Source organism: Etheostoma cragini, chromosome 16, assembly GCF_013103735.1.
Source record: "Etheostoma cragini isolate CJK2018 chromosome 16, CSU_Ecrag_1.0, whole genome shotgun sequence".
Lineage (NCBI taxonomy): Eukaryota > Metazoa > Chordata > Actinopteri > Perciformes > Percidae > Etheostoma > Etheostoma cragini.
The window spans coordinates 13,930,560-13,954,214 of NC_048422.1; the positions used below are offsets into that span (position 1 = coordinate 13,930,560).

A 23,655-nucleotide genomic window follows, 5' to 3' on the forward strand; every position below is an offset into this window, starting at 1 on the left:
AACTCGGTCACGTCCTGTAAACTGTCAACTGTCAAGAAGATTATATTTAGTGAAGTGATACAAATAAAGTAACACAGTTCACCACAAACTTTCGGTAGACATCACACTAAATGTATAAAACACTTTTGCAAGCGTTCGGTTCACGGGGTTTAACCTATGGGTTTAACAGAGGGCAAGAATCACACATTATAGTCCTCATTCCCCACAAGGTGTCGGCTACAGCTACATCACGTATCTAAGGCAACGCGTTGAAGCTTCCTCCAAGAGGATCATGGGAAACAATTCTTTCCACTGAAGGGGAGGGAGTTTCGAAATATTTCTTGATTAGATACGTAACACCATCTAATAGCATAGCTATAATAACACCCCCGCAACCAAATGGTGTGAGTATAACAACTGAGTACAACCATTGTTGTTTAATTGCTCAGGTAAGATTTTTTTCGGGACCAATGCTTCCCGCAGTAGGCAACAATAGCTAGCTAGGTGGCTAATGCTAGTTCAAACTGGCGATGTTTTTGTTGTTTCAAACAATGGATAACATTAGCTATTAACAATTCAACATTGTCAATACATGTCGCGCATTGCTGTAAACATGTAGTTAAGGATTCCATCGCATATTTCTAACTAGTTAAAGTTACATAGCTAGCTAATCAAAATCGTTCCATTGTAGCAAATAAAACTGTTGCTTGTCAGCTAACCTATATATTTATATTGTCTTGCTCGACTAGTGGGAACCTGCAATCTCGATAACCCCTTCCCGATGGCATAATCAAGAGGAAGAACTGATGCTGCCTTTTAAACATGGAGCTAAAGTTGGACGTTGTTTTGTCATCCAGCATCAAACGGAAGAAACCATGGCCGCGATTCTGTTGGCTTGGGAAGGTGAAAGCAGCAAAAAGCATTTCAGCCAGAGTCACTAAAAGTTAGCTTTCCTTGTCAGAAAACCTGACTGTGACTTTGTGTCATGTCTCTCTTCAGGAGAAGGAGTCTGTGTTCCTGTTAGATGACAAACGGATCAGTGAGATCAACATGGTGTCTGGTCGCACCAAGAAGAGGACTCCTAAACTCCATCCTTTGCTCAACAGTGTGGTGACAATGGCTTCGTCCAACAATGGTAAATATATTGTGTAAAATCAAACCAATAAACATGGTACCTGACATTACTGAGAATAAATGCGTTGTCTCCTGGGACAGGTATGTGGCTTTGTGGACTTTTGGTCTCAGGAGAGCTGTTTCTATGGAACAGGGATAAAGACTTGTTGAAGACTGCTGCAGCAGTCCCAGAAGTACAAATAACTACTGCCGTTCAAGGTATGCACAGTACAGTTATATGTACATGCATTCTCTCTAATGGGAGACTCTAACATACACTCACTTCAAAGATGTGGGAAGCTGCATTCTTGACCCAAGATGTACAAGTATTTGCTTCCATATTTTACCGTTTGCCGGTGGGTGATTGTAAGGTGATGTTTACTCTTTCTATGTTATTAACCTTAGCTGATTTTAGAGTATCCTGATTCCAGTAAATATTTAATCTTCAATCCTTGGATTTATGTGCCTTTGTTTTCACAGGGAACGCCAGACGACTGTCACTCCATGTTTCAGGGGATGGGATGCGTGTGCTCCTGGTAGCCGTTACAGGGCAAGTGTTTCTGTGGGAGTGTATGGATGTCAGGGATTTGACGGGGGTACGAGATGGCTTAGTCAAGGGACACTGGGCACACATACAGCCCGTTGAAGGCTCCATTCTGCCTTCTTCAAATGACAAAGAAGCATCCCATCACACCATCTTCGCCAAGACAGAGGTCTGTGTAATGAAAATAATATATGTTGGACATATTGTGTCAGGCAGACCTGCACTCCATTTCTAAATTTCATTTTATCAATAAAAAACCCCCAAAAAAACTCATGTTATTTTTCTCCAAACTTAGTTTATGGGTGATACCTGCTTATCAGCCTTTGTTTTCACATCTGGGAAGAAGTTAATCATCACTTGCCTGAAAATTCAATGGGAAGATGGCCATGGGAAAGTGGGGTGAGTGAGCAGTTCAATATAAAAGACAGGACTCATTGAGTATTACAGTTGTGGAAAGTTCACCTTTTTCTTTGTAGTTCTGTGGGATACAGCATACAGTGGGCCACCAAGACATACCCCATGTCTGGTCTCAAGCCGCCCTGCCAACCAGTGAAGTCCAGGGGGGCCTTGGTGCCAGCCTTCTCCCCAGATGGCCGCCTGTTAGCCATCGTGCTGAACCAGAGACAGCCTAAGGTGAGCATTTGGCCTGTCTTTCTCTTTTTCACATCTTCATATGCTTTTTTTTCAGAAATGCAGATCAAAATATATATTTTCTCTTGTTAAATGCAGGCTACACAGGTCCTCTATGTGAGCACACAGAACTTTGTCTCCATATCAAGTGGTCTAGGAGGATGTGGAAGTAATAAAATGGAGATCCCCTCTAAATACATAAGGTATGGTATGCATGAATAAAAATGGGATATCACCAACAAAGACACAATTGTATTAAGACTGCCAAGATATACAGTAAGACACCAAGATATGTTTGCCACCAAAGGGTGTGTGGCATCATCAGAACGCCATATGTCAAAAGATCTACTTCTAAAATCTTTGATGTACATCAGGGGTTCTCAAATGCATCATTCAAATGTCCGCATCAGATTTTTATTCCGGGTCAGAGATTCGGAACGATTGGCAATAACAAAATAACATTTAAGCAACTCACTTTTAATTTTTGAGCAACATAAATTCATGTTGAGTTCTTGGTTTTCCTACTCAGATTTTGTACCGATTTGGGTATCGTTGCATGAAATTATTATTATTATTATCTTAAGCTTCAGTAAAAGGAGATTTATGTAGTTTTTTTATTACCTTTTTTTTACGTTTTTATTTTTAAACTTCTTTCCAATATTTTGTCCATTTTCTTTCAAAATGTTTGTCGCCTTTTTCAGCATTTTTGGTGGTATTTTTAATGTAGATTTAACATCACTAACAATTTATTGATTTATAGAAAATGTATTTAAATCTAGAAAACATTACACTTAATAACATATTGTATGAATAATATAAGTTTAATGGGCTGGGTCCAAATTGACTTTCCGTCCAGGGTTGGACTTTGCCTGATGTACAGTGTGTCTCTATTTAGAAATGTACCTTACATATCTTCTGTTTTAGGTCCTACTGGGTGAGCAGTGTGAGCTGGTCACCAGGCGGTCTTTTCCTGGCCTGTGTTCTGAAGAGAGGCTCCCTTCTTATGTTAGCTCGCCTCGGGGGGCTTCTCACTCTAACGAGCTGCGGTTGCAATGTTGATTTTGGGCCTGCACACTTCCTACCCCTGCACCCTCTTGTCACTTACCGGTATACCCTACATCACTTATTAGCCCTTGTTACAAGTTATTGATTTGTTTGTGTTGATGTTCTTTATTTAATTAAAAATTGAAGTATATATATCCAACATGTAATGTTTAATTATGTATATTGTAAGCTGCAAATAATAATTGTTTTCATTATAGATTATTCTGCTGATTACTAGCTTGATTGAGAGAAAAACAGCAAATCCTCACACTGAAACAAAAGAGTGTTTTTGTATTTAGTCTGGAAAAATGACTATAATTGTTTGTTTATCAAAGAATTTGTTATTTGGCGATGATTGGTCAATTAATTTTTTCAGCATGAATATGTCTATGATAATAACAAATCTATCCTTTTCCCTTTGCAGGCCGCCAATGTCTGCAGATAAAGAGGCGGCCTCTTTGTCCAGCTCCAGCTTGTCTGTGCGGGATGTCCTGAGGCAGCGGTATTCTGTGACCTGGCATCCACGGCTGATGTATCTAATTGTGTCTGATGGCTACATGGCCACAGTGATGAGGGTGCTAGATAGGCCTTCTCCTGCGCTGTTGCTGACAACACTCCTAAAGGACACAAGCATGGACCTTGAGAAGGCCAGTCGGATACTGGATAAATCTCAGGTGGTAAACCAGGGACTTTTAGAAGTGGGAACAGGGATCAACTTCAGCTTTGTATGTACTTTCTACAGGACTATTTTCACAATATGGTTTCCTCACATTTCATATTTTCAGATTCATGTGAGGGCATGGTTGGAATCCCTATCTTGCCTGAATCTTGACAGCAGCCCAGTTACACGTGGACCCAACACCGTAGACTCTGTCATTTCAGCAGCCACAGATGGATCCACTTTGCCACTTTTCCTACAGGATCAGGGGACACTGGGTGGGACTAAGGAGCTTCTTGAAAAAGTACAGGTCAGACACATAGTTAATTAATTAGAAATATATAGCTTGGGGCGACCTCTAGCTCACCCAGTAAGAGCTTGCGCCCCATGTAGGCGGAGTCCTTTGCGGGGGCCCGTGTTTGAAGCCGACCTGTGGCCCCTTGCTGCGTGTCATCCACCATCTCTCTCCCACTTTTCCTGTCTATCCACTGGCAGTATCAAATTAAGGGAAATCCCCAAAAAGTTATCTTTAAAAAAAAATGTGTGTAGCTTTATAGGTTCCTGTGTAGGCTATGTACATTGACGGGCTACATTTACATGAATATAAAAAGCAGATTAGAAATCAGATTTCCTAGCATCCCTACTGTATTTTTGTACCAGAATTTACATATCCCCTTCTCCTATAACTTTAAAAAACACAGCCTTCTCTGTTTACACTTTGGATGTCAGGTTACTGCTTACAATGCACATCTAATTACTATATTGCATGTGATTACCCTGTGTAAAATTGTGTCATGGCTGGTGTGATAGTTCCTTGATTCACCTATGTTTGGTGTCTGTAACCTGCTGTTTTTGTGTGTGGTTTCCTAGACTTTCTTTGAGGATGACTCGGATGTAGATGGGCCACCTGCTGGTTCTCATGTCGAGGATGGCGGCCGTCTGGAGTTTGCCTCAATGTTTGACACACTCCACGCCCTGGACACACAGACTGACACTGGACTTGTTACTAATCCAGAGTACGATAAGGTCTTTGTTGAAACTGAGAGGAAGACTCCTTTTCTTCATTCTGAACTTGGAAAAGTCCAGACTAAGCTGTTAACAGCTTGGGCTTTTGGCATGTCTCTAGGAAAAGCTTTGGAAAACCGAACTCGTCTGCTGAAGCATACCCTCTACTGTGTGGTGCGATTTGCTGCTTTACTCCATTTGATCCCCCACTCTGAGGTCCACACAGGGACAAAGAAGACCTCGGTTCCTACTTGCCTTCTGCAACTTCTCAAAGCCCTTTTGTCTTTTCTTCCCTGGGACAGCAGTTGCTCGGATGGGCCTTGCTGCCTGGGGCTGGTGGTAGAGCTCAGTAAACGGCTGATACGTCTCCTGCTGACCCCTCATCCTGAATCACAGCAGAATGGCCACTGTCAGTTATCATCTCGTAGTCTATCCACAGTCCTGCTCATCTTGGAGCTGTTCTCTGATTCTCTTGATCACACCTACATCATGCATCAAAAAACTGTCTGGTCCTCTGCAGAGAAGGAATCTCTTTCCCAGCCACAAAAGCTCAGGCCTTCTGATGCATATTATGTGCCTCTGTTACAGGATGAGAAGGAAGAGAACTCCAGTTTTGTTCATCAGGCACAACCTGTTCCTCAGCGACCATCCAGCAGGTACAGACCATCTCTCTGGCTCTGTTTATGAGAAAATACTGTAGTCATTTATTTGTTATTGTGGATGCCAGTCTAAATCCCTCCATGTCATGTTTTCAGATTGTTGGGAGTGTGGCAGTGGGTCTACAAGGTCACCCAGCAGTACATGGAGGAACTGAAAAGCTTTAAAGGCTGTGATGGCTGGGAGGAGGAACAGCAACAGGTGTCTGTCATCATGTCCCAGATCCAAACAGCTCTGCAGGCTACAGGAGAAAGGCTAGAAGAGGGGCCTGCACTGTTGAGTTACCCAGGTCTGTAGCAAAATGATTATATTCATCTAACTATGGTTATTGCACCAGCTACAGGAAATAAATGAGGTAGTTTAAAACAAACCATATGCAAAATAATTCAACTGTTGTTCATATTGAAGAAAACCTAAGAGTTATGTCTAAATATTGTATGTCTCATTAAAAATTGTTGTTTAGTATTTCACTCTTTTCCCCCCAGGTGAACTTCTTTTTCTGTGTGGCTCATACCCAAAAAGTGCAGATACATGGAGATCACAAATTTGTGAGGAGAGTAACAAAAGTAAGACCCACTGCTTCAATTGTTCTAATGAAGTACACCACAAGGTCACATTCACTCTGAAATGGTAATCATATGTCTTTCTGATAGGCTGTGATCGTAGTGTCTTCAAGGAGACACAGCTTTGTTTGGCACTCCTATACAGTCTGTTATCCCAGTACAGTCTGAGAGAAGCCCAGGAGTTGGGGGACCACATGGCCCGCCTGATTCTGCATAGGGCTAGAACCCAGGAGGACACCATGACCTGCATAACAGGTCAGCAATGATCAATGATTCCTTAGTTTGCTTTGTTAATAGCTCCTACATAATGATACGTCATGCAGTGCTGAGAGAACTCAAAAGGTTTCATCATGTCATATTGGCCTTATAGTTGGCTTTGAATGTCTCACTTTGCTTGCTATGTGGTCAAAAGATGTTTACTGCTTGGGATGTCCTCTCTTTCTAAATCATGAATGTGGTGAATGGGGGAGATGATTTTCTCAACACTACAGTATGTTTATTGAATTTTCCTTTTCTTCTCATATAGAGAAAGAGGACAATCAGTACAAAAAGTAAAATGTGAATAGCATTTACCATGACCCTCACCCTCAGATAGTAAACTATAACATCATAGTTATAGTAGTGGTAGTATTAGGTTTTACATTTAATAAAAATAAAAAAAGAGAGAAAAAAATAAATATTTTTAGAAAAATTGATATTCAAATTATGATATTAATTGTAAATTCAGTAGATAAACATGCTATTTATGCCCTGCAGTAGACCTTCTTCCTTGCCCGTGGCTGCCGATGGACCTTCACAGTGACGCAGCTTATGCTGTAATTCAGACCCTGGGCAGATTCATGGCCTCTTATTTCACCAACCAACCCCTCTACATCTTGCCCCCCCACCATGTGGCTGTCCTACCTCCACTGCATCTACCTCATGGTGAAGTTTCCATAATTGTTTGTCAGTTAAAAAGATAATTTCTTAATGTATTGTTATTTAGTAAATTGTTTCCTCTCAGCCGCTAGTGTTGGGCGCTTGGTGCCACTGTGCCAGGAGGAGGTGGCTAGAGCAGTGCGACTCCAGCAACTGTCAGAAGTATGGACAGTAGATTACGCCCAGGACCTGCTTCTGCTAGGGGGTCTGCTTCCTGAGACTGTGTGGTTGGCTTATCATCTTGGGGATTGGAAGACAGCGGTCTCTATGAGCCTGGCCTATACCAATTACTGCGCTGAACACTTTGACTTCACTTGGTCAGTGTGAAAGCATACATTACAATCAGGGAGTGAATGAAATGTATTCACTAGAATACATTTAGGATGTTTGTTTTCATGAATATCTCAATGACATCTTTTATGACAGGCTCAGAAGGAGAGAGTTCCACCTCCCAACAGCTTTAAAACCAGAAAGCATTTTCCAGCTTGAGTTGGAGTGTCTTCTTGGCAATAAGTCTGACTCCCAAGAGCTCATACATAACGATAGTGACAAGAGTTTAACAGGTTAGTGAGACCTGACAGTTAGAAATAGTAGTAGTAGTAGTAGTAGTAGTAGTAGTAGAACAACTCTTTGATTTTAATCAATGCTTTGTCTCAACTTCTTTTACTAGACCCTTCGGAAGGAGAAGACTGGGACTTATTACAGGTTTCTATCCAGGACATTCTGAAGGCTTCAGTCATGGCTGGAGTAAATGTTATGTCTTCACACTTGTCTTCCTTGCTGGACACAGCCAAAGACCTGTGTTCTTGCCTGCCTCTGTTGGTGCCCAGTGGACTGTATCTACCTTCCCCACCTCTTTATTGCCCTCAGCCTTCCCCCAACACACAGGTACATAACATAGACGATTAACCTTTACATACAGTACATTTACATATATATTTTATAATTAAATGCTGTGTGTGTGTGTGCGCTTAGGACCCAATTGGGACAGTAGGACAGTTTGCAGAAGTTGCATCACGCCACAAAGTGTCTGGAGTTTTCCAAAGATTACTGTTACTTCTGAGATCTGCACGTTGTTGCCATCCTGCTGCCCAGTGGTACATCAGCCATCTGCGCCGTGCTAGACACATACTACACAAGGTACTTTATAGGACTAAAGGGTATTTACTGGTTAAATAAGAGGATTTAAGCCCCCCCATTGAGGCTGACATAACTGACATTCTTTGTTTACAATTTAATTTTTTTTTGACAACAAAAATATTTTCCTTTTAACTGCACTTTAAAGGTGTCATGGCATGAAAATTTCACTTTGAGGTTTTTAAATATTAATATGAGTTCCCCCAATCTGCCTATGGCCCCCCAGTGGCTAGAAATGGACACTTAAGAAAAAAATGGCCACAGCCTTTGAGAAAATGAAAGCTCAGATGGGCCGACCCTTTCTCTGCTTTGCCCACCCAGAGAATTTGGCCCACCAGAGAAAGAGAGAGACATCCTTGCTTGCAAACAAGCAAAACAAGGCAGTTCATCAAGGCCACACTACCACTCTCCGCCTCGCCACCCCCTTCTCTTCTTCTCAATAGCTACACACTCAGAAATGGCACATACTAAGGAAAGCTCATTGTGGGACTGGGTCTAGTGGCTGTAATTCTACACCAAGGTTGAATTTTGGGAAAGAGACTTCCGATACAGTATTAGAGGGCCCATAAGGTCTATATAAAAGCATCCAAAAAGCACTATGTCATGGGACCTTTTAATTGGTGTATCATGCAAAAAGATAATAAGTAGTGTAAACCTGTGATCTTGTTTTCAGATCAGGAAGAAGTACTCCTGTCTCACAGCCACTGAAGAAGAAAAGGTTTTCCCAGAGGGCCTGATGAAGTTCATCACCCGTAGTGGATTCTTTAGACAGCGACCTAATAAAGACGGTCACCTGGACCCTGACACCATTCAAACTATTAGTAAGACACAACTCAGTGAATTGCAGATATCATAATCAATCGTCTACTTTCAGGTAGTACGCATTGACTCATATTTTTCCCATAAGTCTGTTTCAGGGAGCTGTGTGGTCTGTGCTGGATGCTTCATGTCAGGGACCAGCTCTCTATTTCCTGCAGGAAGTATCAGGCCGCCAGACAGCATTGTAGAGATGAACAGGTATTTTTTAGTGTTTAATTGTGTAACATGGTTATGTATACATATTCTCAGCCATAGATGCCCTATGATGTGTGTATTTGTGTTTCTCAGATCCCTGTTGGTTCAGAAATGAGATCTACCTGTGTTGATGCTCTACGCTGGGCCTGTCGATTCCTGCCTTTCTCTTGTTTTCTTAATGCTGAGGAGATCCTCCAGGACATTCTTCTCAGCCTTGTGTCTGAACTTCCTCCTCTCTCTCTGGTTATATGACTTGTTTTTGCCTTTTCTTAAATAGACAGTGTTTATCAGAGTGAAACAGAATGATGTTAAGGGAGTATATTTATCATACTTACCTGTTCTTTTTCTCAGGTGGCAGACACGCTGGTACGAGCCTTCCCAGAGGAGGAAGAGTCTGTCAGAGTCCCTCTGAGAGAGAAGTACAACTCACTGCTGCAGAGACTGAGGCAATGCAATGTCCTTGGTACAAACACCGTTCATTAACAAGTTGCTTTAAGGCACTAAACAGAACTTCAAGCAATAGGAATGCAGTTTTTTGTTTACTTTACTTGATGGCTACATTATAAATATTGATTCTTCATTTCACTAATAGAATCTATAAAGAATGTACTGAAAACTTGTGACGACCCCAGAGATTATTTATTTTGGTGATTTTCCGGGACATAACACCATTCTTTGTGCTTTGATTAGTGTTGGTGAAATATGATCTCTATATGCTATTATGGTTTAGAATCCTCAAAGCTTTGTTTATTCCTGTGAGTGAGGGATTTAGGATAATGTGTTTTTTTGTATCATCCATGACTTCCTAAACATATGTGATGTATTTATAAATGTTAATCTGTTTAATTACCAGAGGGGGAAAAACGGGAGATCAACGAGTTGATGATGATTGTGATTCAAGACAAATTCAGGCAGAGGAGAAAACATCTTGGGCGTTTGACAAGGCACCTGGCTCCCCCTAAGCTCCATCTGTGGGAGAAAAAGGAGGAAGAGGAGGACAGGGGAAGCAAACATGGGATGGCCGTGTTACAGCAACTCTCACTGGGCACAAGTTTGAGCACCAGCACCTTAACTGACTGTGGCTTCCCACCAGTTTACAGTGATGGAGACACAGTGGATAATACATCTGAAGACATCTCTCCTGAAATGCATAGCAGTGCAACAACAAGGTAGCCAGCCAAGAATAGGAGCACTACCATTACACTGAGGTATCAAGTATCTGTGCTGTGGCTTATTCTGTGCTCTGTGTTGTTCTTTGCAGGGGGAAAAAAGCTAAAAAGGTAAAAGACAGAGAACATGCAAAGAAGATGGCTACTAAGATTGCAAGTGTCATTCAGGAGGAGAGTCAGCCAGGGAAGGCCAAGGAAAATGAGCAGCCCTCCCTACCAGTAGTTGGCACATGGGAGTTTGAGCTGGAAGATGATGAGTATCTCAATTTCCTGGAGCTCTTCCTCAGCTACGTGTTAGAGAAGGATAGTGCTGACGGAGGGGACTCAGACAGTGAACTACCTTTGTTGAAGTGCTTCTCCTCTCAGCTGCGGGAGAGAGAGTTGCATTCTCTCACCTTTGATGTGCTCACCACGGTTCATCGCCGTCAAAGAGATGTGCACAATCCAGGGAGAAAACACTTGGGCAATGATCCTCCTGTGTTCAGAGCCGGCTGCTCCTACAAGCCGGTGAAAAAGGATGCAACACCCAATCTGCAAACCTCCTCCGTCTGGAGTGAAGCTGCTGTATCCAGAACTAACCTTTCTGTCACCTCACTTCCTGGCCTGAGAACTGGCAGGCCAAACGGTTTGTTTAGTCTCAGACAGCAGAGGCCTTTAAGGCAAAGTATGAAGGGAGGGCTCTTTGGTTCTGAAACTAGCCCTGTTCGAAGTGCCTGTCCCACAGGGCAGCCTTCAGAGAGCGTGAAATTTGGCTCCTCAACTTCTGTGGAGGCAGTGATTGAACTGCAGCAGGGTTTGGACCCTAAACTAGAGGCTCGGTTTCCAGAGCTGGGCAGGCTCCTGGAGTGGATGGTACGCTGGGCTGATAGGAGGTTGCTACAAGGACATCATTGCAAAAAGAAGAAAGAGAGGGGAGGGGATGGAGGAGCAGCTGATGAAGGAGTGGTGATCCGTGTCAAAGCTTCAGTGCCTGCTGTCCTCACTTCTTTCAGCTTGCTTGAGCACAGGTACGCTGCTCTACTTGGGACTGACCGCTATAGTGCCCACATCCGAGTTCCAGAAACCCAATGGACTGTAGCCCCTGTGCTGCAACCCGAGGTGGATAGGAAAGTGGAGAGAGAGAGCAGTGTTGATACAGGCTACCCGGGATCAGCCAACACTCCCATCACTGGTCTTTATCAAAATATACAGCAGGGAGAACTGTCAATGTGAGTGTCCCATGTTTTTATCTAAAATGGTTTATTATTGCATTCACATATACAACAAATGACAGTAATTTGGACACATGGTGGTAATGTAAAAAAATGTATGTAAATAGGTGATAATGTATTATTTGGAGTTTGATATGTTTGTTTTGTACTATTCCTCATTTGACATGGTAGAATGTCCTGACCAGTTTCATATAAAACAGCAGAGTTCCATCCAGTTTTACTGTGAATATGAATAACCTACTGTATTTATATATTATTTGTCTCCCTGCAGTGGTTCTCACACAAATGAACCAGAAGAACTGACATTCCACAGGACACCTCTCCCTAATGACCAGGATCAAATGACCTTTGATGCTCAGCAGAGACAATCCAGTTCACAACAACCATCTCTCGATGACTTAGATGTTACACCTGAAAAAGAAGGTAGACCACCTAAGTTTTTTTGGATCATCAAAGTTACTATAACGCAGACTCTTATAAGAGAGTATATTAATTGATGTGTTTAATATTTGTAGGCAAAAGCAGTGACAGTGAGGGTTTGGAAGTGTTGTCCTCTGTTTCCAATAGGACCATCTCTGGAAGGATCCGCACGCCTGAAATGGTGAGTATTATCATTCAGGATTCCCATTCTTAATTTTAATCATCAATGAAGTCCAAGCACACACAACTGTTGTCTTTGATCTTTACAGAGTTTAAAGCTTGCGGACCTGGAATTCTCAGAAAATGCCGAAGACTTGTCCAGCTGTACCTCTCTGTAAGTTTCTTAAAGTAAACTTATTTATTCTGCAAGTGGGCACCATGAATGTGTAAAAGGAGAGACATTTCTGCATTAAGTCGGTGCCAAGATTATAGCAGAAGGTTGCTCATATAATTCTTTGAGATGTTAAGCCTTACCATGTTATGTAATGTTAACAATAGTTGTAGTTAGACTACAACTAAAGAAAACTAAAGAACTGCTAGTTATTATGTACATTCAACAAGCAAACATACACAATAGTTGTTGACATTGGGTGCCTGTTTTGTTGTTTAAGCCTTAGTCCAGCTAAAAAACTGCAAGACCCCCCACACCACGAGACCCAAGCTCTACCTACTGTCCAGCCCGAAGCAACGGCCCACGCAGAGCTCCCCAACACACCTGTGGATCCTCCAAGCCTCCAGCCACAAAGCTCCACAGCCGGTGCACCCACTTCAGATTCCACAGCTCCCCATCAGCCGCTATCCAACCAGACTCCGCAAATGCGACAGCGTCTGGGTGAAGACTTATTCAGATTGGTTCAGGTAAGAACAGCTTAACCAAAAGGAAAGGTTAGCAATCAACTGACTCTTTAAATTGACTCTGATCTGAATTGTTTTTTGTCCTTCATTACAGCATATCAACTACATGAGCCTGAATGAAGTTTTGGGAGCTTCATTTTCTAACCTGCAACTTGCTCAGCAGAGCTCTTCTTTGGCCCAGTCTAACATGAACACCTCACACCCTGATGTGCCATCATCTCATGCTACCGATTTCATCCCTCAACCAGAAGCCTCACCCGTGCAAACCACCATTACTGTGCGAGCTCAGACACAAGCATGTGTGCCAGATCCAAGATCCTACAACCCTCAGTTCAGTCAAGGCCCTGTACGCATGTTTGCAGACCAGAGCTCAGGGAAACCCTCTCCAACAGGCGGCCAGCATCACAACATCAGGAATTTAGCCTCCAATGCTAATTGTGCAGGTGTAAATGATCAGGTATTGTTCAAGTGACACATTGTGCTTTTATGTAAACAACAACGCAATCTCAGTGTAACCAAGCTGAACACAATTTTCCTTTTTTCTTCAGGAAATGCAGCCACTCTCTGTCCAGGCAGTGACACCAGAAATCCAGGAGAGCATGAGGTTAATCCCAACCTCACAGGGGCTTCTGGTAACTACTGGCACCAGACATGTTTTTCACAGTGCCCCAGTGTTACTGCCTTCTAATGATAGCGTACATAGTTCTCCTGCTCCCCAAGTCTTGGGCTTGAAATTACTTCAGCTTCAACGTCCTCCATTATCCCAGCAGAGTGCGCCACAGCATCCTCAAGACCCCCAGATGCTTCACACGGCAACCTCTGCAACTATAAAATTGCAGCAGCAAGAGGTTAAAAACCATGACCAATCCACCTACATTCCAAAAAGACAACTCAGTTTTAATCCTCCAAATGATCCAATTCCCAAGAACTCTCAACACAAGAGTCAGATATTGGAAAGATCTAGGATTCTTTCTGCTTCACCTGCTCATACATCTGCCCCAATGCCGGGCATTCGTCTACTTCACTTTCAGCCTGTTCCCCACAGTGACACCACGTTCCCCAAACTACCCTTACCACCTTCCTTCAGGCCCGCTACTGTTCTTGCAGCTCCGTGGGAAGACACACCTATGATCAAGCTTCTACATATAGACTGTGGACCAAGAATGGCAAGCAATACTTTCATTTTTTCCAAGATGTCTAAACTGGGTATGATTAAATCTTGCACTGTAGTTTATGTACAGATATCTTTCTCTGCCACAGATGGTTCCCGAGGCAGCACCTTCAGCCCAAATGACCCGTCTCATGTCCATGGAGGAGTTAACGAGTTCAGTGATCGGGAGGCAGATTGCTAAAGAGGCTCGACTGCGGTTGCTCAGTGTAGACCCACCTCCCGAAAGCACTAGAAGAGCTACCACTTTTGCAAGCTCTAACTCCAGCAAGAGGCAAATGCATATTAGTCTCAATGTTATTGATTTTCTTTTCTTTTATATCGTTTTATCTTATTCACTATACTCTCTTTGTGTTGTTTAAAGGCAGAAGAGGAGAGAGGAGAAGGTGTCGAGGGCAAGAAAATCAGAGGTCACATTCAGACCAAATGAGTCTATCATCCCTACACAAGAGGTAGGAAAATACTTATTCTAGTAAGAAATATTTTGTGCTACTACAATGCTTTAGTGTAATTCCACTATAATTGGTTTGTTCTAATATATCTACAGCCAACAAATGAGCCTGTCAATGAAGAGCCTGCAGCTCCTGAAGAGATCACCCCCGGACAAGATGTTGCCAATTTTGCTCAGTTTGGTCAGTGTCACATACAAATTTAATAAATAAACTGATATGTTAAGAAAGTTTAGGTCCAAAGCGGATTATAATCACCAGAAAAAAACAGCTACCTATATCCAGTATGTTGCACACTATGGCCACACTTTAAATGCAGAGGAAAAAGCCACTCATCAGAGAGAGGGGAGAAACGATAGCATGTAAATATGGAGCTAACAGCCAACGTTTTTTGATAGTCTCTCCTGAATGATTTTCATAGTGTGTAATAATGTGTAAATAATTAAAAAAGAGAGCCTGGGAGGTAAGTTCAAACCCATCTTCTCACAGCTAGCCAATCCCAGCGGGAATTGGGTGTGAATGTTGGATTGTTGGTTTCAGAAGTTTGATGTTGACCCAAACGACGCTCCCTATGGAGTATACTGCTGCCTTCATTTGGTAGCACTAAAGAAAGGCTTTACCTTGAGGCACTCATGAAAACAACAGGTACATAGGTACAGGTAATAATTTTATTACTTGTCAAAGAACTTTCAAGAAAGTCACAGCACTACGTCTCAAAGGGAGGACAGAAATCTCCAATGTTGCAGTTTTCAAATTTACATCGATTGAATAAAGTTGCAAAGATTGTAAATCCTTTTTCACAGTAATTGATCTACTGGCTCTTAGTTTTACATGTGTACAGTAAAATGTAGGTCTGACCAGACACTTTGAAACATTATAATGTCTATTGATCTGTTGTTCTAATTACCTGTAACTCGCAGGGTCCTTTGACTCTTTGCTGACTGGTCAGAGATTACTGGACAGGGCCGTGTCCACTTCAGCTGAGCTCCATGCCTTTGCTTCCACATGTAAAAGACCTCCAGAGTGCCGTGATGCTTTCACCAACACAGACCCAGGTACATTTGAGTATGGGTTTACGCACTGTTAATATGAATTTTGCAGAGCTGTAATGTAATTGTACTATTGTTGCTTTTATTTGTAATTGAATGAAAATGTTTTTATGTCTGTTTTTTTAGTTTGGTTTTTATCAATAAGACATTTATAAAATAAATTGGATTTCTCTTTTTCTGCCTGGGTTGTTTCAAGTGCATGTTTTCCAAAAACCTCCATTCCTACAGAAAGTAACATGTGGATTATGTTTCTTTCAGCTTGTCCTCTCACACTTGCGGATAAAGCTGTGTCTGTGACTTTGAGTAGCCCTACTCATACATGTAAGTAGATTTAAAGTTCCTGGTACAATGATAGCACACTGCTTTTTATTTATTGTGGATATAGTGTAGAGTTAACCATTATTTGTTTGTGTGTGTTGTCTCCATCCAGCACAAAGTTCAGGGAATCTGCAGTTTTGCAACAAACGCCTTGCTCAAGGAACAGAGGAGACCCCACAGGAGCCAGAGAAGAATCTGGTAAGAGGCCAGAAATACAAGGTTAACCCAGCAGGAGCTGTGAAGGGTGCTTTTAGACTTCAAATATATGTCTTAATAGGTAACGCAACACATTATACATTAGTGCCTACTATTCTGTGTGTAGAAGCAGTATAATTAGTACAAATTGATCTCCATCCCAAAAAATGATACATTGGAATTATGTTTTTTTTAATGGATGGATTATGGACTTCATACATTCATGTTAGAAGTTGTTGTGTAAAATTAGCATTTGAGCAAAGGCTTACCTAATTAATGGGCAGTTTAATGAACGCTTCTTTGTTTCTCTGCCTTTCTTTCTCAGGGTCTGGATGGCCGCCAGTTCATAAGTGTCTTGGATCTAGAAGACAAAGACCTACATCAGGACTTGCCACCCTGTCTTTCCATCCGCCCTTCTTCCCCTACTTCTGCTCAGCTTCATGTACTTGCGACTTCGGTTATAAGGAGTGGTGATGATGCTGCTGCGGATCCACAACCCTTAGTCCCAATTCCAGAGGATCTCCACTGGAGATCTCACACAGGTCTTTATGTGTCTTTATATATTGAAGGGTCTAATGCAGTGATGTCTTTATACTGAATACTATCAGATCAGTATTGAAACACAACACCATTGAATAAAATTTGGTCCACATATCTGTTGCACTCTACACTCTAGATATCCCCGAGGAGTCGCCATCGCTCAGCCACATTGAGCTCACTAGGGATCCAGAGAGAATCCCCCCACAAGACATGGACGGATATCCATCTAACTCTGAAATCTGTCAAGCCATAAAGACCCAGAGCGTTGGACCTCACAGGGCCTCATCCTCCACATCTCCTACAGTGTGGTTCTCCTCCCGCCTGTCAGAGCTGGATACTCAGTTGGCTGCTCTACAGAACATTGCAGACTATCTGGAGATGGACTTTTCCAACTCCAGGATGGTACGTGAGCATGTTTTTTTTTTTTATTAATTACCCTGTACATTATTAATGACACCAACGAATGTTCTTTGAAGGCCTACAAATGTATGTTAAATATCTTTCTTTATGTAGCTGGTGAACACTATTCAAAAGCTCACACCAGTTTTTGCTCCTGATGTGAAGACTACCTCAGCAGTCAAAAAAACTGTCAGACTGACTGTCCCACACCAAGGTACAACCTACAGCTATTTAATAATATGTAATAATAACCAAAACTGCATTGTTAAATGACATTTCAAATCCTTGTCCAAGTCCCAAAGTAAAAGTTGAATTGAGCACTGTAATGTTGTTATCTATTAGACTCTGTTGTACATCCCCTGTCTCTAACAGCATGGCTACCACAACTGGACACTTCAACTGAACATGCCTTTGAAGAGGAAGAAGAGGATCAGGAAGAAGAATTTGCCCTTCAAAATGACTCTATTTCTTACAGTCACAATGCTGGTCCTTCCTACCTTCACACCCCTCCAAGTAAACGATTTATTTATTTAATTTTAACAAACGTTCCCTAAAAACTGTTATTACCTTAAAAATTGGCTGGCATAATGCCCAACGTCTGCTGTTTAAGTTAATGAATAATTACAATACGTTTTTTGAAGGATTATTTATACTTGTATAGCCAGATACAAGGTATTTTCTCAGTAGAGCCATAATGTTAAAAGTTACTATTTCAACTGTTTGTGTTCCATAGAAATGAATGATCAGCTGACTGAAGCATCTGGATTATCTTCTGTGTAGGTTTAAGTAAATCATATTACCCGTGTTATGACTCACATTATCTGATGTGGATGTGCTTACCACACCTTTATTTATTTTGTTTTATAATAGATTTACAATTCTATTTAACAATACCCTCTACCTGTTCAACTCTAGATGGGCAGAGGAGAATCTGGGTCAGACTGGGTTATCCGATACAGCAGAAATCTTAGACGAGTTGGTGAGGGAAGGGTATTTATCCCAGACTGACCTGGATCTGTCCAACTCACAGACTGCACACCTTACCAGGTATAGTACCTACTACCAATTCTATGTTGTCCAAATTATACCAAAAATTACAATGATTTATCGTTGAGCTTAAAAGTAATGTAACTCCTAGCAGGCAGGAAGAGCAACACTTTAGCGGGATGTCGCAGAAATGTGTTCTTCCAGAGGAGGAGAGGAAAGAGCTGAGGATCTGGATGAGAAGGAAACACAGGGAAAGACTGGCTGTTTATCAAAAACACAGAGAGAGCCTGAGGGAAAGGGAGCACAAACCTTTTACTTCCTCCGGAACAGTGGTGAGATAGAAGTGCCTCTTTACTAGAAATGATATTCCATTGTATGTTATTAAAACACATATTACATCCACATTGTTGTTTGCTTGCTCTGCCCCTGCAGAAATCAGCAAACAAGAATCAAGCAGCCATGTGGAGAATCAGTAAGGATAAAGAGAAGTATGTACCTGTTTACATTGTCTGTTCAAGCATGTGCATAGTAAGCTTAACGGTTATTTCAATTTGATTTCATAGGTTAATGCTACTGGAGAAATACAACCAGAGGACCCGGGAAGCCTATTCTTTGGCCAGTGACTTTCCCACCAGTCCCCCAACCCTACGCAATTCTTCACACACTGAAGTGCCAGTGCCCTTAACTACAAGACCCAACTCTGCTCCACCCTCTGGTAGCATTCCCAGGTATCTCCTGCAACAGTAACCTGACCAGGTTCTTGTCTCATAAAAGGATAGTTGTAGAAATTGAACAAACCATTAATCATTCATTCATTATTCCACAATGATCAGATTTTGTACAGAACCAAATGTGTTGATTTTAAACCTCTGGATTAGCTATTTATGGAGGTAATATCATTGTCTTCAGTGTATCTGCCAATGATAAAAGAAGTCTTAAGTCAGGACAAGCGCAACCCCACCTTCGTCCTTGGACTGCTGAGATGCAGGGACGGCCTTCAGAGGATTACTACACGAGACTGGGACTACATAGACCAGGTATCATAAGGACAATCAGCAACATTATTAACACTGTATAATAATATTGAGTTTTCTAAACTTGTTGTTTGAATTTTGTGTTAAGTTACTTCTCTGCCAAGAGACCGTATGTCTCAGGTGACCAGACGTGGCATGCTCTCACACACAAAGAGCCACACTAAACTGCACACAGCCAGTCAGAGTGAGGAAGGGCGCCTCGGACACCAGAGAAAGACGGTGCCGAACAAAGGGACTGCTGTAGGGAGAGGGATCCTGAAGGAGCAGACAGGGATGGAAGAAAGAGAAGAGGTAAACCTTTGGGAGCCCACTTCAAATTGAATAGGCTGCTGGGACCAGGGGAGTCTAACATAGTGAGGATCATCTCATTATCTGAGACTATTTGTGACTTATGTAGATGGAAAATAATAAGGATGTGGTTCCATATCCAATTTCATACGTTGCTGTACACTTCAGGTTTCGGTTGGACTGTTGGATGAGCAGGAGGATGGTGCCAGAGCCGGTGTGTCAGCAATGGACTGGATGGACAACCTTTCTGAGAGCGCCAGCAGCAGCCTCAGCAAAATAGACTGGGCAGCTATCGAGAGGATGGTGGCTGCAGAGGACGCTTAATTGTTACAAGGAATGAAAAAACAATACCACTTTGACACTTAATAGATTGTTATATTACTGTAAAACACTTCCAATATGTCATGTGCCTATTGAATAATTCAGAATCCTTTTTAAGTACAATAGTATATATTATATTTAGATATGTTTAATAAATTAGATAATGATCATCAGTGATATTAAATATGTCAAGACAGACTGACATCTTTTTTTATTGGTAAAGTAGGTCTACAATCATTTTCATATATAATTAGTAGAATATCTGTTGCACTGACATCTCCGGTGTTGATTTTCTGGAAAATCTAGGTTTGCGCCATATAAGTATAAAGTTTTCTACATTGAAAATTTATTTTGTATAGACTTGACTGTTCCAACTATTACATATCTAGATTTAAGCACTTTTCTCTAATTTTCATTGTTGTCATTTCTGTCTACAGCTGAGAGAATTTCCTACTGGATCACACCAGCATATGTTTTAATATTTGACATATCTGAAGTTTTCAGCAAGTTCCCAAAACCATTAAATGTTAGACAATTGATAGCTTCTTGAGTTTTGTTATTGCCTTATAGATACCATATTAAACGTTCACTTTTTTATTGTTTGTAATTAACTGGTCTTTGCTTCTGTTTAAACAGCCTTGACAAAATAATGTAAAACCTTGCAAGACTAGTGCCAATTTTTCGAAAACACTGGAGCAGCCTATGGCTGTATTAGCAGCTTGCACGAATCCCACTATGGCCACGCCAAGACGCGTCCTTCAATAGCATTCACACACTACTATTGGACAGGCGTCCATGTTTACATGTACAGGTCCTATCCCATGACCAATCCCCTAACCTAACCTAACCGTAACCACTTGAGGTTAAATGCCTAACCCCCATCAATAGAGCTGCTTCGTAGTGCGGGACTCGTAACTGTTTATGGTAAAATCGCGTGTTAAAGAAACAAGCGCAACAAAAAAAGAAGAAGAAGAAGAAGGAGGAAGAACTTCCGGCGGTCATAGGTGATCTTCGTATTTGAAAACATGGATCCAAACAACGTGAATGAAGGTATCAACTTTTGGTCTTTAAGTTTCTATATTCATCTTACACGTATGTGCACGCCTATTGGGCTGTATTTCCAGTTTGTTTGACATTTATCGGCTAGCTACCTTACCTTAAAAGAAACATGTATCGTTGCTAGTATTGCTAGCTTATTTGTTAGCTTGTTTTTCTGCCATAGTGTTCTCCAATTTCCAAAATCTTTTTTATAGCATTTAACTTTAACTTGGCTAGTTACAGCTTTAATTGTTTTGAAAAGCTACAATAAGTGTCCTTCAAAACAAGAAAGAATTGGTGCTCTCAACGTAACCAGTGTTAAACAGATTCTTCTCATTCAAGCTAAAAGCATAAAGTTAACGTTAGCTAACATTCGCTTTAGCTAGCTAGCTAATATGGAAACTTTCTCTAACACAACGTCATATTCAAAGCTATTTTTTGCTAACCGATAATGATCAAATATTTTTTGAATTAAGTTTCAACTCGATGAAGGCCTGTATAGTTACTATTTGATACAGTTAAGTTATATGTTTCGATGGAGGAAGTTTTTCAACCATCAGTAAATCGTTATTTAAACAAATTGTTTGAATTTATCGCTAAGGTAATGTAATGTCTGGTATAGCAGCACCATTTATTTTGCTATTCAAGCTTATGTGTTTCTTTCACAACTTGATACTCGGTAATTACCTCTCTTTAGAGCGTCCTTCAATAAAAATGTCTCAATTGTTCACTGAATTGTCACCGTTAATTAAAACTTCATCCTGTATTCTTTGGAATTAACGTGAAAAGCAATGTGTCATTATTCCAGCTTCTACGATAAAACAAGATAACCCGGCTATTATAAACAATTTGCTCGCCTCCTTTGCAGAATCGGACAACATGAGTGGTAATGGGGAAATGGCATCTGTCATGGGATTCTCTGGGTTTGGTATGTACAGTCCAAAGTTGGTCAATCATTTTACAAGCTATTATTATTTCTTATACGAGAAAATGACAATATCAGTTCGTTTTTCATTGTTCCATTCAGGTAAGAAGGCCCGCACTTTTGACCTGGATGCCATTTTTGAACAGACCCGTCGAACAGCCATTGAGAGGACTCAGCGTGCATTAGGTAGGTTTACCAACAAGACGAGCTGTGAATTCTGTCACCAGGGTGCATGGAACTGTTTACTGTAATTTTTGCTTCCTTAGAGAGGAAGCAGAAGGATGATCAGGAAGAGGAGGAAGGGGAAAGCTCCAAATCAGTCAATTCATCAGTACACACTCAGAGAGACAAAGCTGCGACTAGTACTTCCAGGTAACCAGAATTTTTTTTCTTTAATTGTTGTGGTGAGTACTATTTTACAGTTTGGTCAGATCAGGCCCCGCTGCTTCAGAGGTTAGATACATGTCTGTAAATCAAATATAACATAACATAACATTTTGCTTTGACTTACAATTATTTTTTCCTTTTAGAAAACAGGAGAGTGAGAGCAGCAGTAACAGTGGTTCAGATTCAGACTCAGAATCAGAGCTTATTGGGCCTCCACTGCCTCCTCAATATACAGCCAAGGACGACGACGACGATGAGCATGTGCGACTGCATCGCCTACCAGGCAACTCGGCTCACAGTGAGGAGGAAGATGATGATGAGGATGATGAAGGGGAGACACAAGATGATGATGACGATGTACGTCTAAAATAACCCTCTTAACAGTAGACATTATGAGTGGATTACAAAATATTCTGATAGGGTCACCACCTGAGTTTTTATATGTTCTGTTGAAAACATTTAATGTCTTCCTGCTGCCTCAAATAGGCCTTTTACACAGACATTTTGATTAGTCATAGTAGGTAAAGCACAAGTGTTACTAATAACGTTAACATTGTCTCCTTTTTTTTTTAAGTGTCACAAAAAGTTGTGACAGTGTGTGGAGAGAAATAATGCAATATACCAGGACCCTGGAGCTATAGCAGTTAAATATAAATGCTATAATTGAGCTAACAGCAATTTTGTTATTTACACCTTTGCTTTCCCCACAGTGACATGTCAATGTCTTTGGTGAAAAAGACCTAAAAAAATAAATTTTGATATTTCACCATTAGATGGCAGCATAAGAAAATAGACTCAGTTATTAGTGTTACGCTATGCATGAGACTATGTTACTGAACACTAATTACAATGTTGTCTCTTAGGTGTTTATCCTGTTTCTTTCGCATACCTAAATGTATGAGGCACTTAATCAAAAGAGTGGTGATGCATTGGTTTCCACATGAAAAGTATTATTTTACGCTCTGTGATGTAGGGAAGTAAATGCCACATGTTGTGAGTGATATTGCCAAATCCTAACCTTTTGCATCCAACAATGTTTCTGTTTCAGTCATTTGTAGATGATTACTGTCGTTCCAGAGTTTTTAGTCAAACAGCCTATTAAATGTTTAATGTCATGTGTAATTGAATATTGGGATGAAATATCACTCTATAACTACACACCTAGTTCTTCAGTCTATTACCAATTCCTTTTATTCATCTCAACTTTCCGCCCTAGAATCCAGTGAAGAAGATTCCAGACACTCATGAGATTACACTGCAGCATGGGACCAAAACAGTAAGGACTTTGTCTTTCAGCACTCACTAATTATTGCTTACGCACGAGGAGTGAACCTGTATATATTGGTACCCGCTCTACCAACTGACCTATCCGGGCACCCATAATTACAGATTTAAAACATTTTAGATCTGAATAATTTGATCGTCACACAAGAACAATATAAATATTTGGCTTTAGTTTATTTGTGCTGCCTTTTTAGAGAAGGCAGTGTAACTACACTGTCAAATATTTGTTGCAGCATAAGCATCCTTCTAAAGTTGGTTCACCTCTGAGTTGTACAGGCATATACACTACCGGTCAAAAGTTTGGGGTCACTTACAAATTTCCATTTCACTCCATTATAGACAGAATACCAGCTGAT

The 23,655-nt window shown here is 41.1% G+C and overlaps 2 protein-coding genes across 7 annotated transcripts in view; both read left to right on the forward strand.

Annotated features, from left to right (window-relative positions):
- Nucleotides 1-203: 203 nt before the first annotated feature.
- Nucleotides 204-20,066, forward strand: cplane1 (ciliogenesis and planar polarity effector 1). 3 transcript variants are annotated; one of them, XM_034895907.1, is made up of 50 exons: nucleotides 204-428; nucleotides 729-882; nucleotides 979-1,114; nucleotides 1,195-1,311; nucleotides 1,573-1,805; nucleotides 1,932-2,035; nucleotides 2,113-2,269; nucleotides 2,366-2,469; nucleotides 3,191-3,373; nucleotides 3,735-3,984; nucleotides 4,096-4,278; nucleotides 4,839-5,629; nucleotides 5,729-5,919; nucleotides 6,116-6,196; nucleotides 6,284-6,448; nucleotides 6,950-7,117; nucleotides 7,197-7,428; nucleotides 7,538-7,674; nucleotides 7,782-7,999; nucleotides 8,087-8,251; nucleotides 8,922-9,069; nucleotides 9,156-9,265; nucleotides 9,356-9,505; nucleotides 9,614-9,725; nucleotides 10,116-10,431; nucleotides 10,524-11,639; nucleotides 11,914-12,065; nucleotides 12,158-12,243; nucleotides 12,332-12,396; nucleotides 12,674-12,920; nucleotides 13,012-13,374; nucleotides 13,466-14,083; nucleotides 14,178-14,359; nucleotides 14,450-14,537; nucleotides 14,633-14,717; nucleotides 15,455-15,589; nucleotides 15,842-15,904; nucleotides 16,014-16,099; nucleotides 16,422-16,638; nucleotides 16,773-17,038; nucleotides 17,150-17,249; nucleotides 17,408-17,548; nucleotides 17,769-17,811; nucleotides 17,951-18,082; nucleotides 18,174-18,354; nucleotides 18,455-18,510; nucleotides 18,586-18,750; nucleotides 18,932-19,059; nucleotides 19,145-19,409; nucleotides 19,513-20,066. In XM_034895907.1, the coding sequence occupies exons 2-49, from the start codon at nucleotides 802-804 to the stop codon at nucleotides 19,375-19,377; spliced, it is 9,480 nt and encodes a 3,159-aa protein (XP_034751798.1). In that variant the 5' UTR covers nucleotides 204-428; nucleotides 729-801; the 3' UTR covers nucleotides 19,378-19,409; nucleotides 19,513-20,066. The 3 variants fall into 3 exon arrangements, with proteins under 3 accessions (XP_034751798.1, XP_034751795.1, XP_034751796.1); XM_034895904.1 differs by having other exon boundaries at nucleotides 19,145-19,347; XM_034895905.1 differs by having other exon boundaries at nucleotides 18,177-18,354; nucleotides 19,145-19,347.
- Nucleotides 20,067-20,394: 328 nt separating this feature from the next.
- Nucleotides 20,395-23,655, forward strand: part of LOC117959057 (WD repeat-containing protein 70) — a 40,522-nt gene continuing 37,261 nt past the window's right edge. For 2 of the 4 annotated variants that reach the window (XR_004659871.1, XM_034895908.1), the window contains exons 1-6: nucleotides 20,395-20,715; nucleotides 21,572-21,631; nucleotides 21,731-21,814; nucleotides 21,895-22,000; nucleotides 22,159-22,372; nucleotides 23,232-23,291. Coding sequence is in view for 1 of the 4 variants with exons in the window: in XM_034895908.1 (XP_034751799.1) it covers nucleotides 20,691-20,715; nucleotides 21,572-21,631; nucleotides 21,731-21,814; nucleotides 21,895-22,000; nucleotides 22,159-22,372; nucleotides 23,232-23,291 (549 nt within the window). In the remaining 3 variants the exon portion in view is untranslated. Of the gene's footprint in view, nucleotides 20,716-21,571; nucleotides 21,632-21,730; nucleotides 21,815-21,894; nucleotides 22,001-22,158; nucleotides 22,377-23,229; nucleotides 23,292-23,655 lie in introns of all 4 variants that reach the window. The other 2 variants (XR_004659872.1, XR_004659873.1) reach the window with 2 other exon arrangements.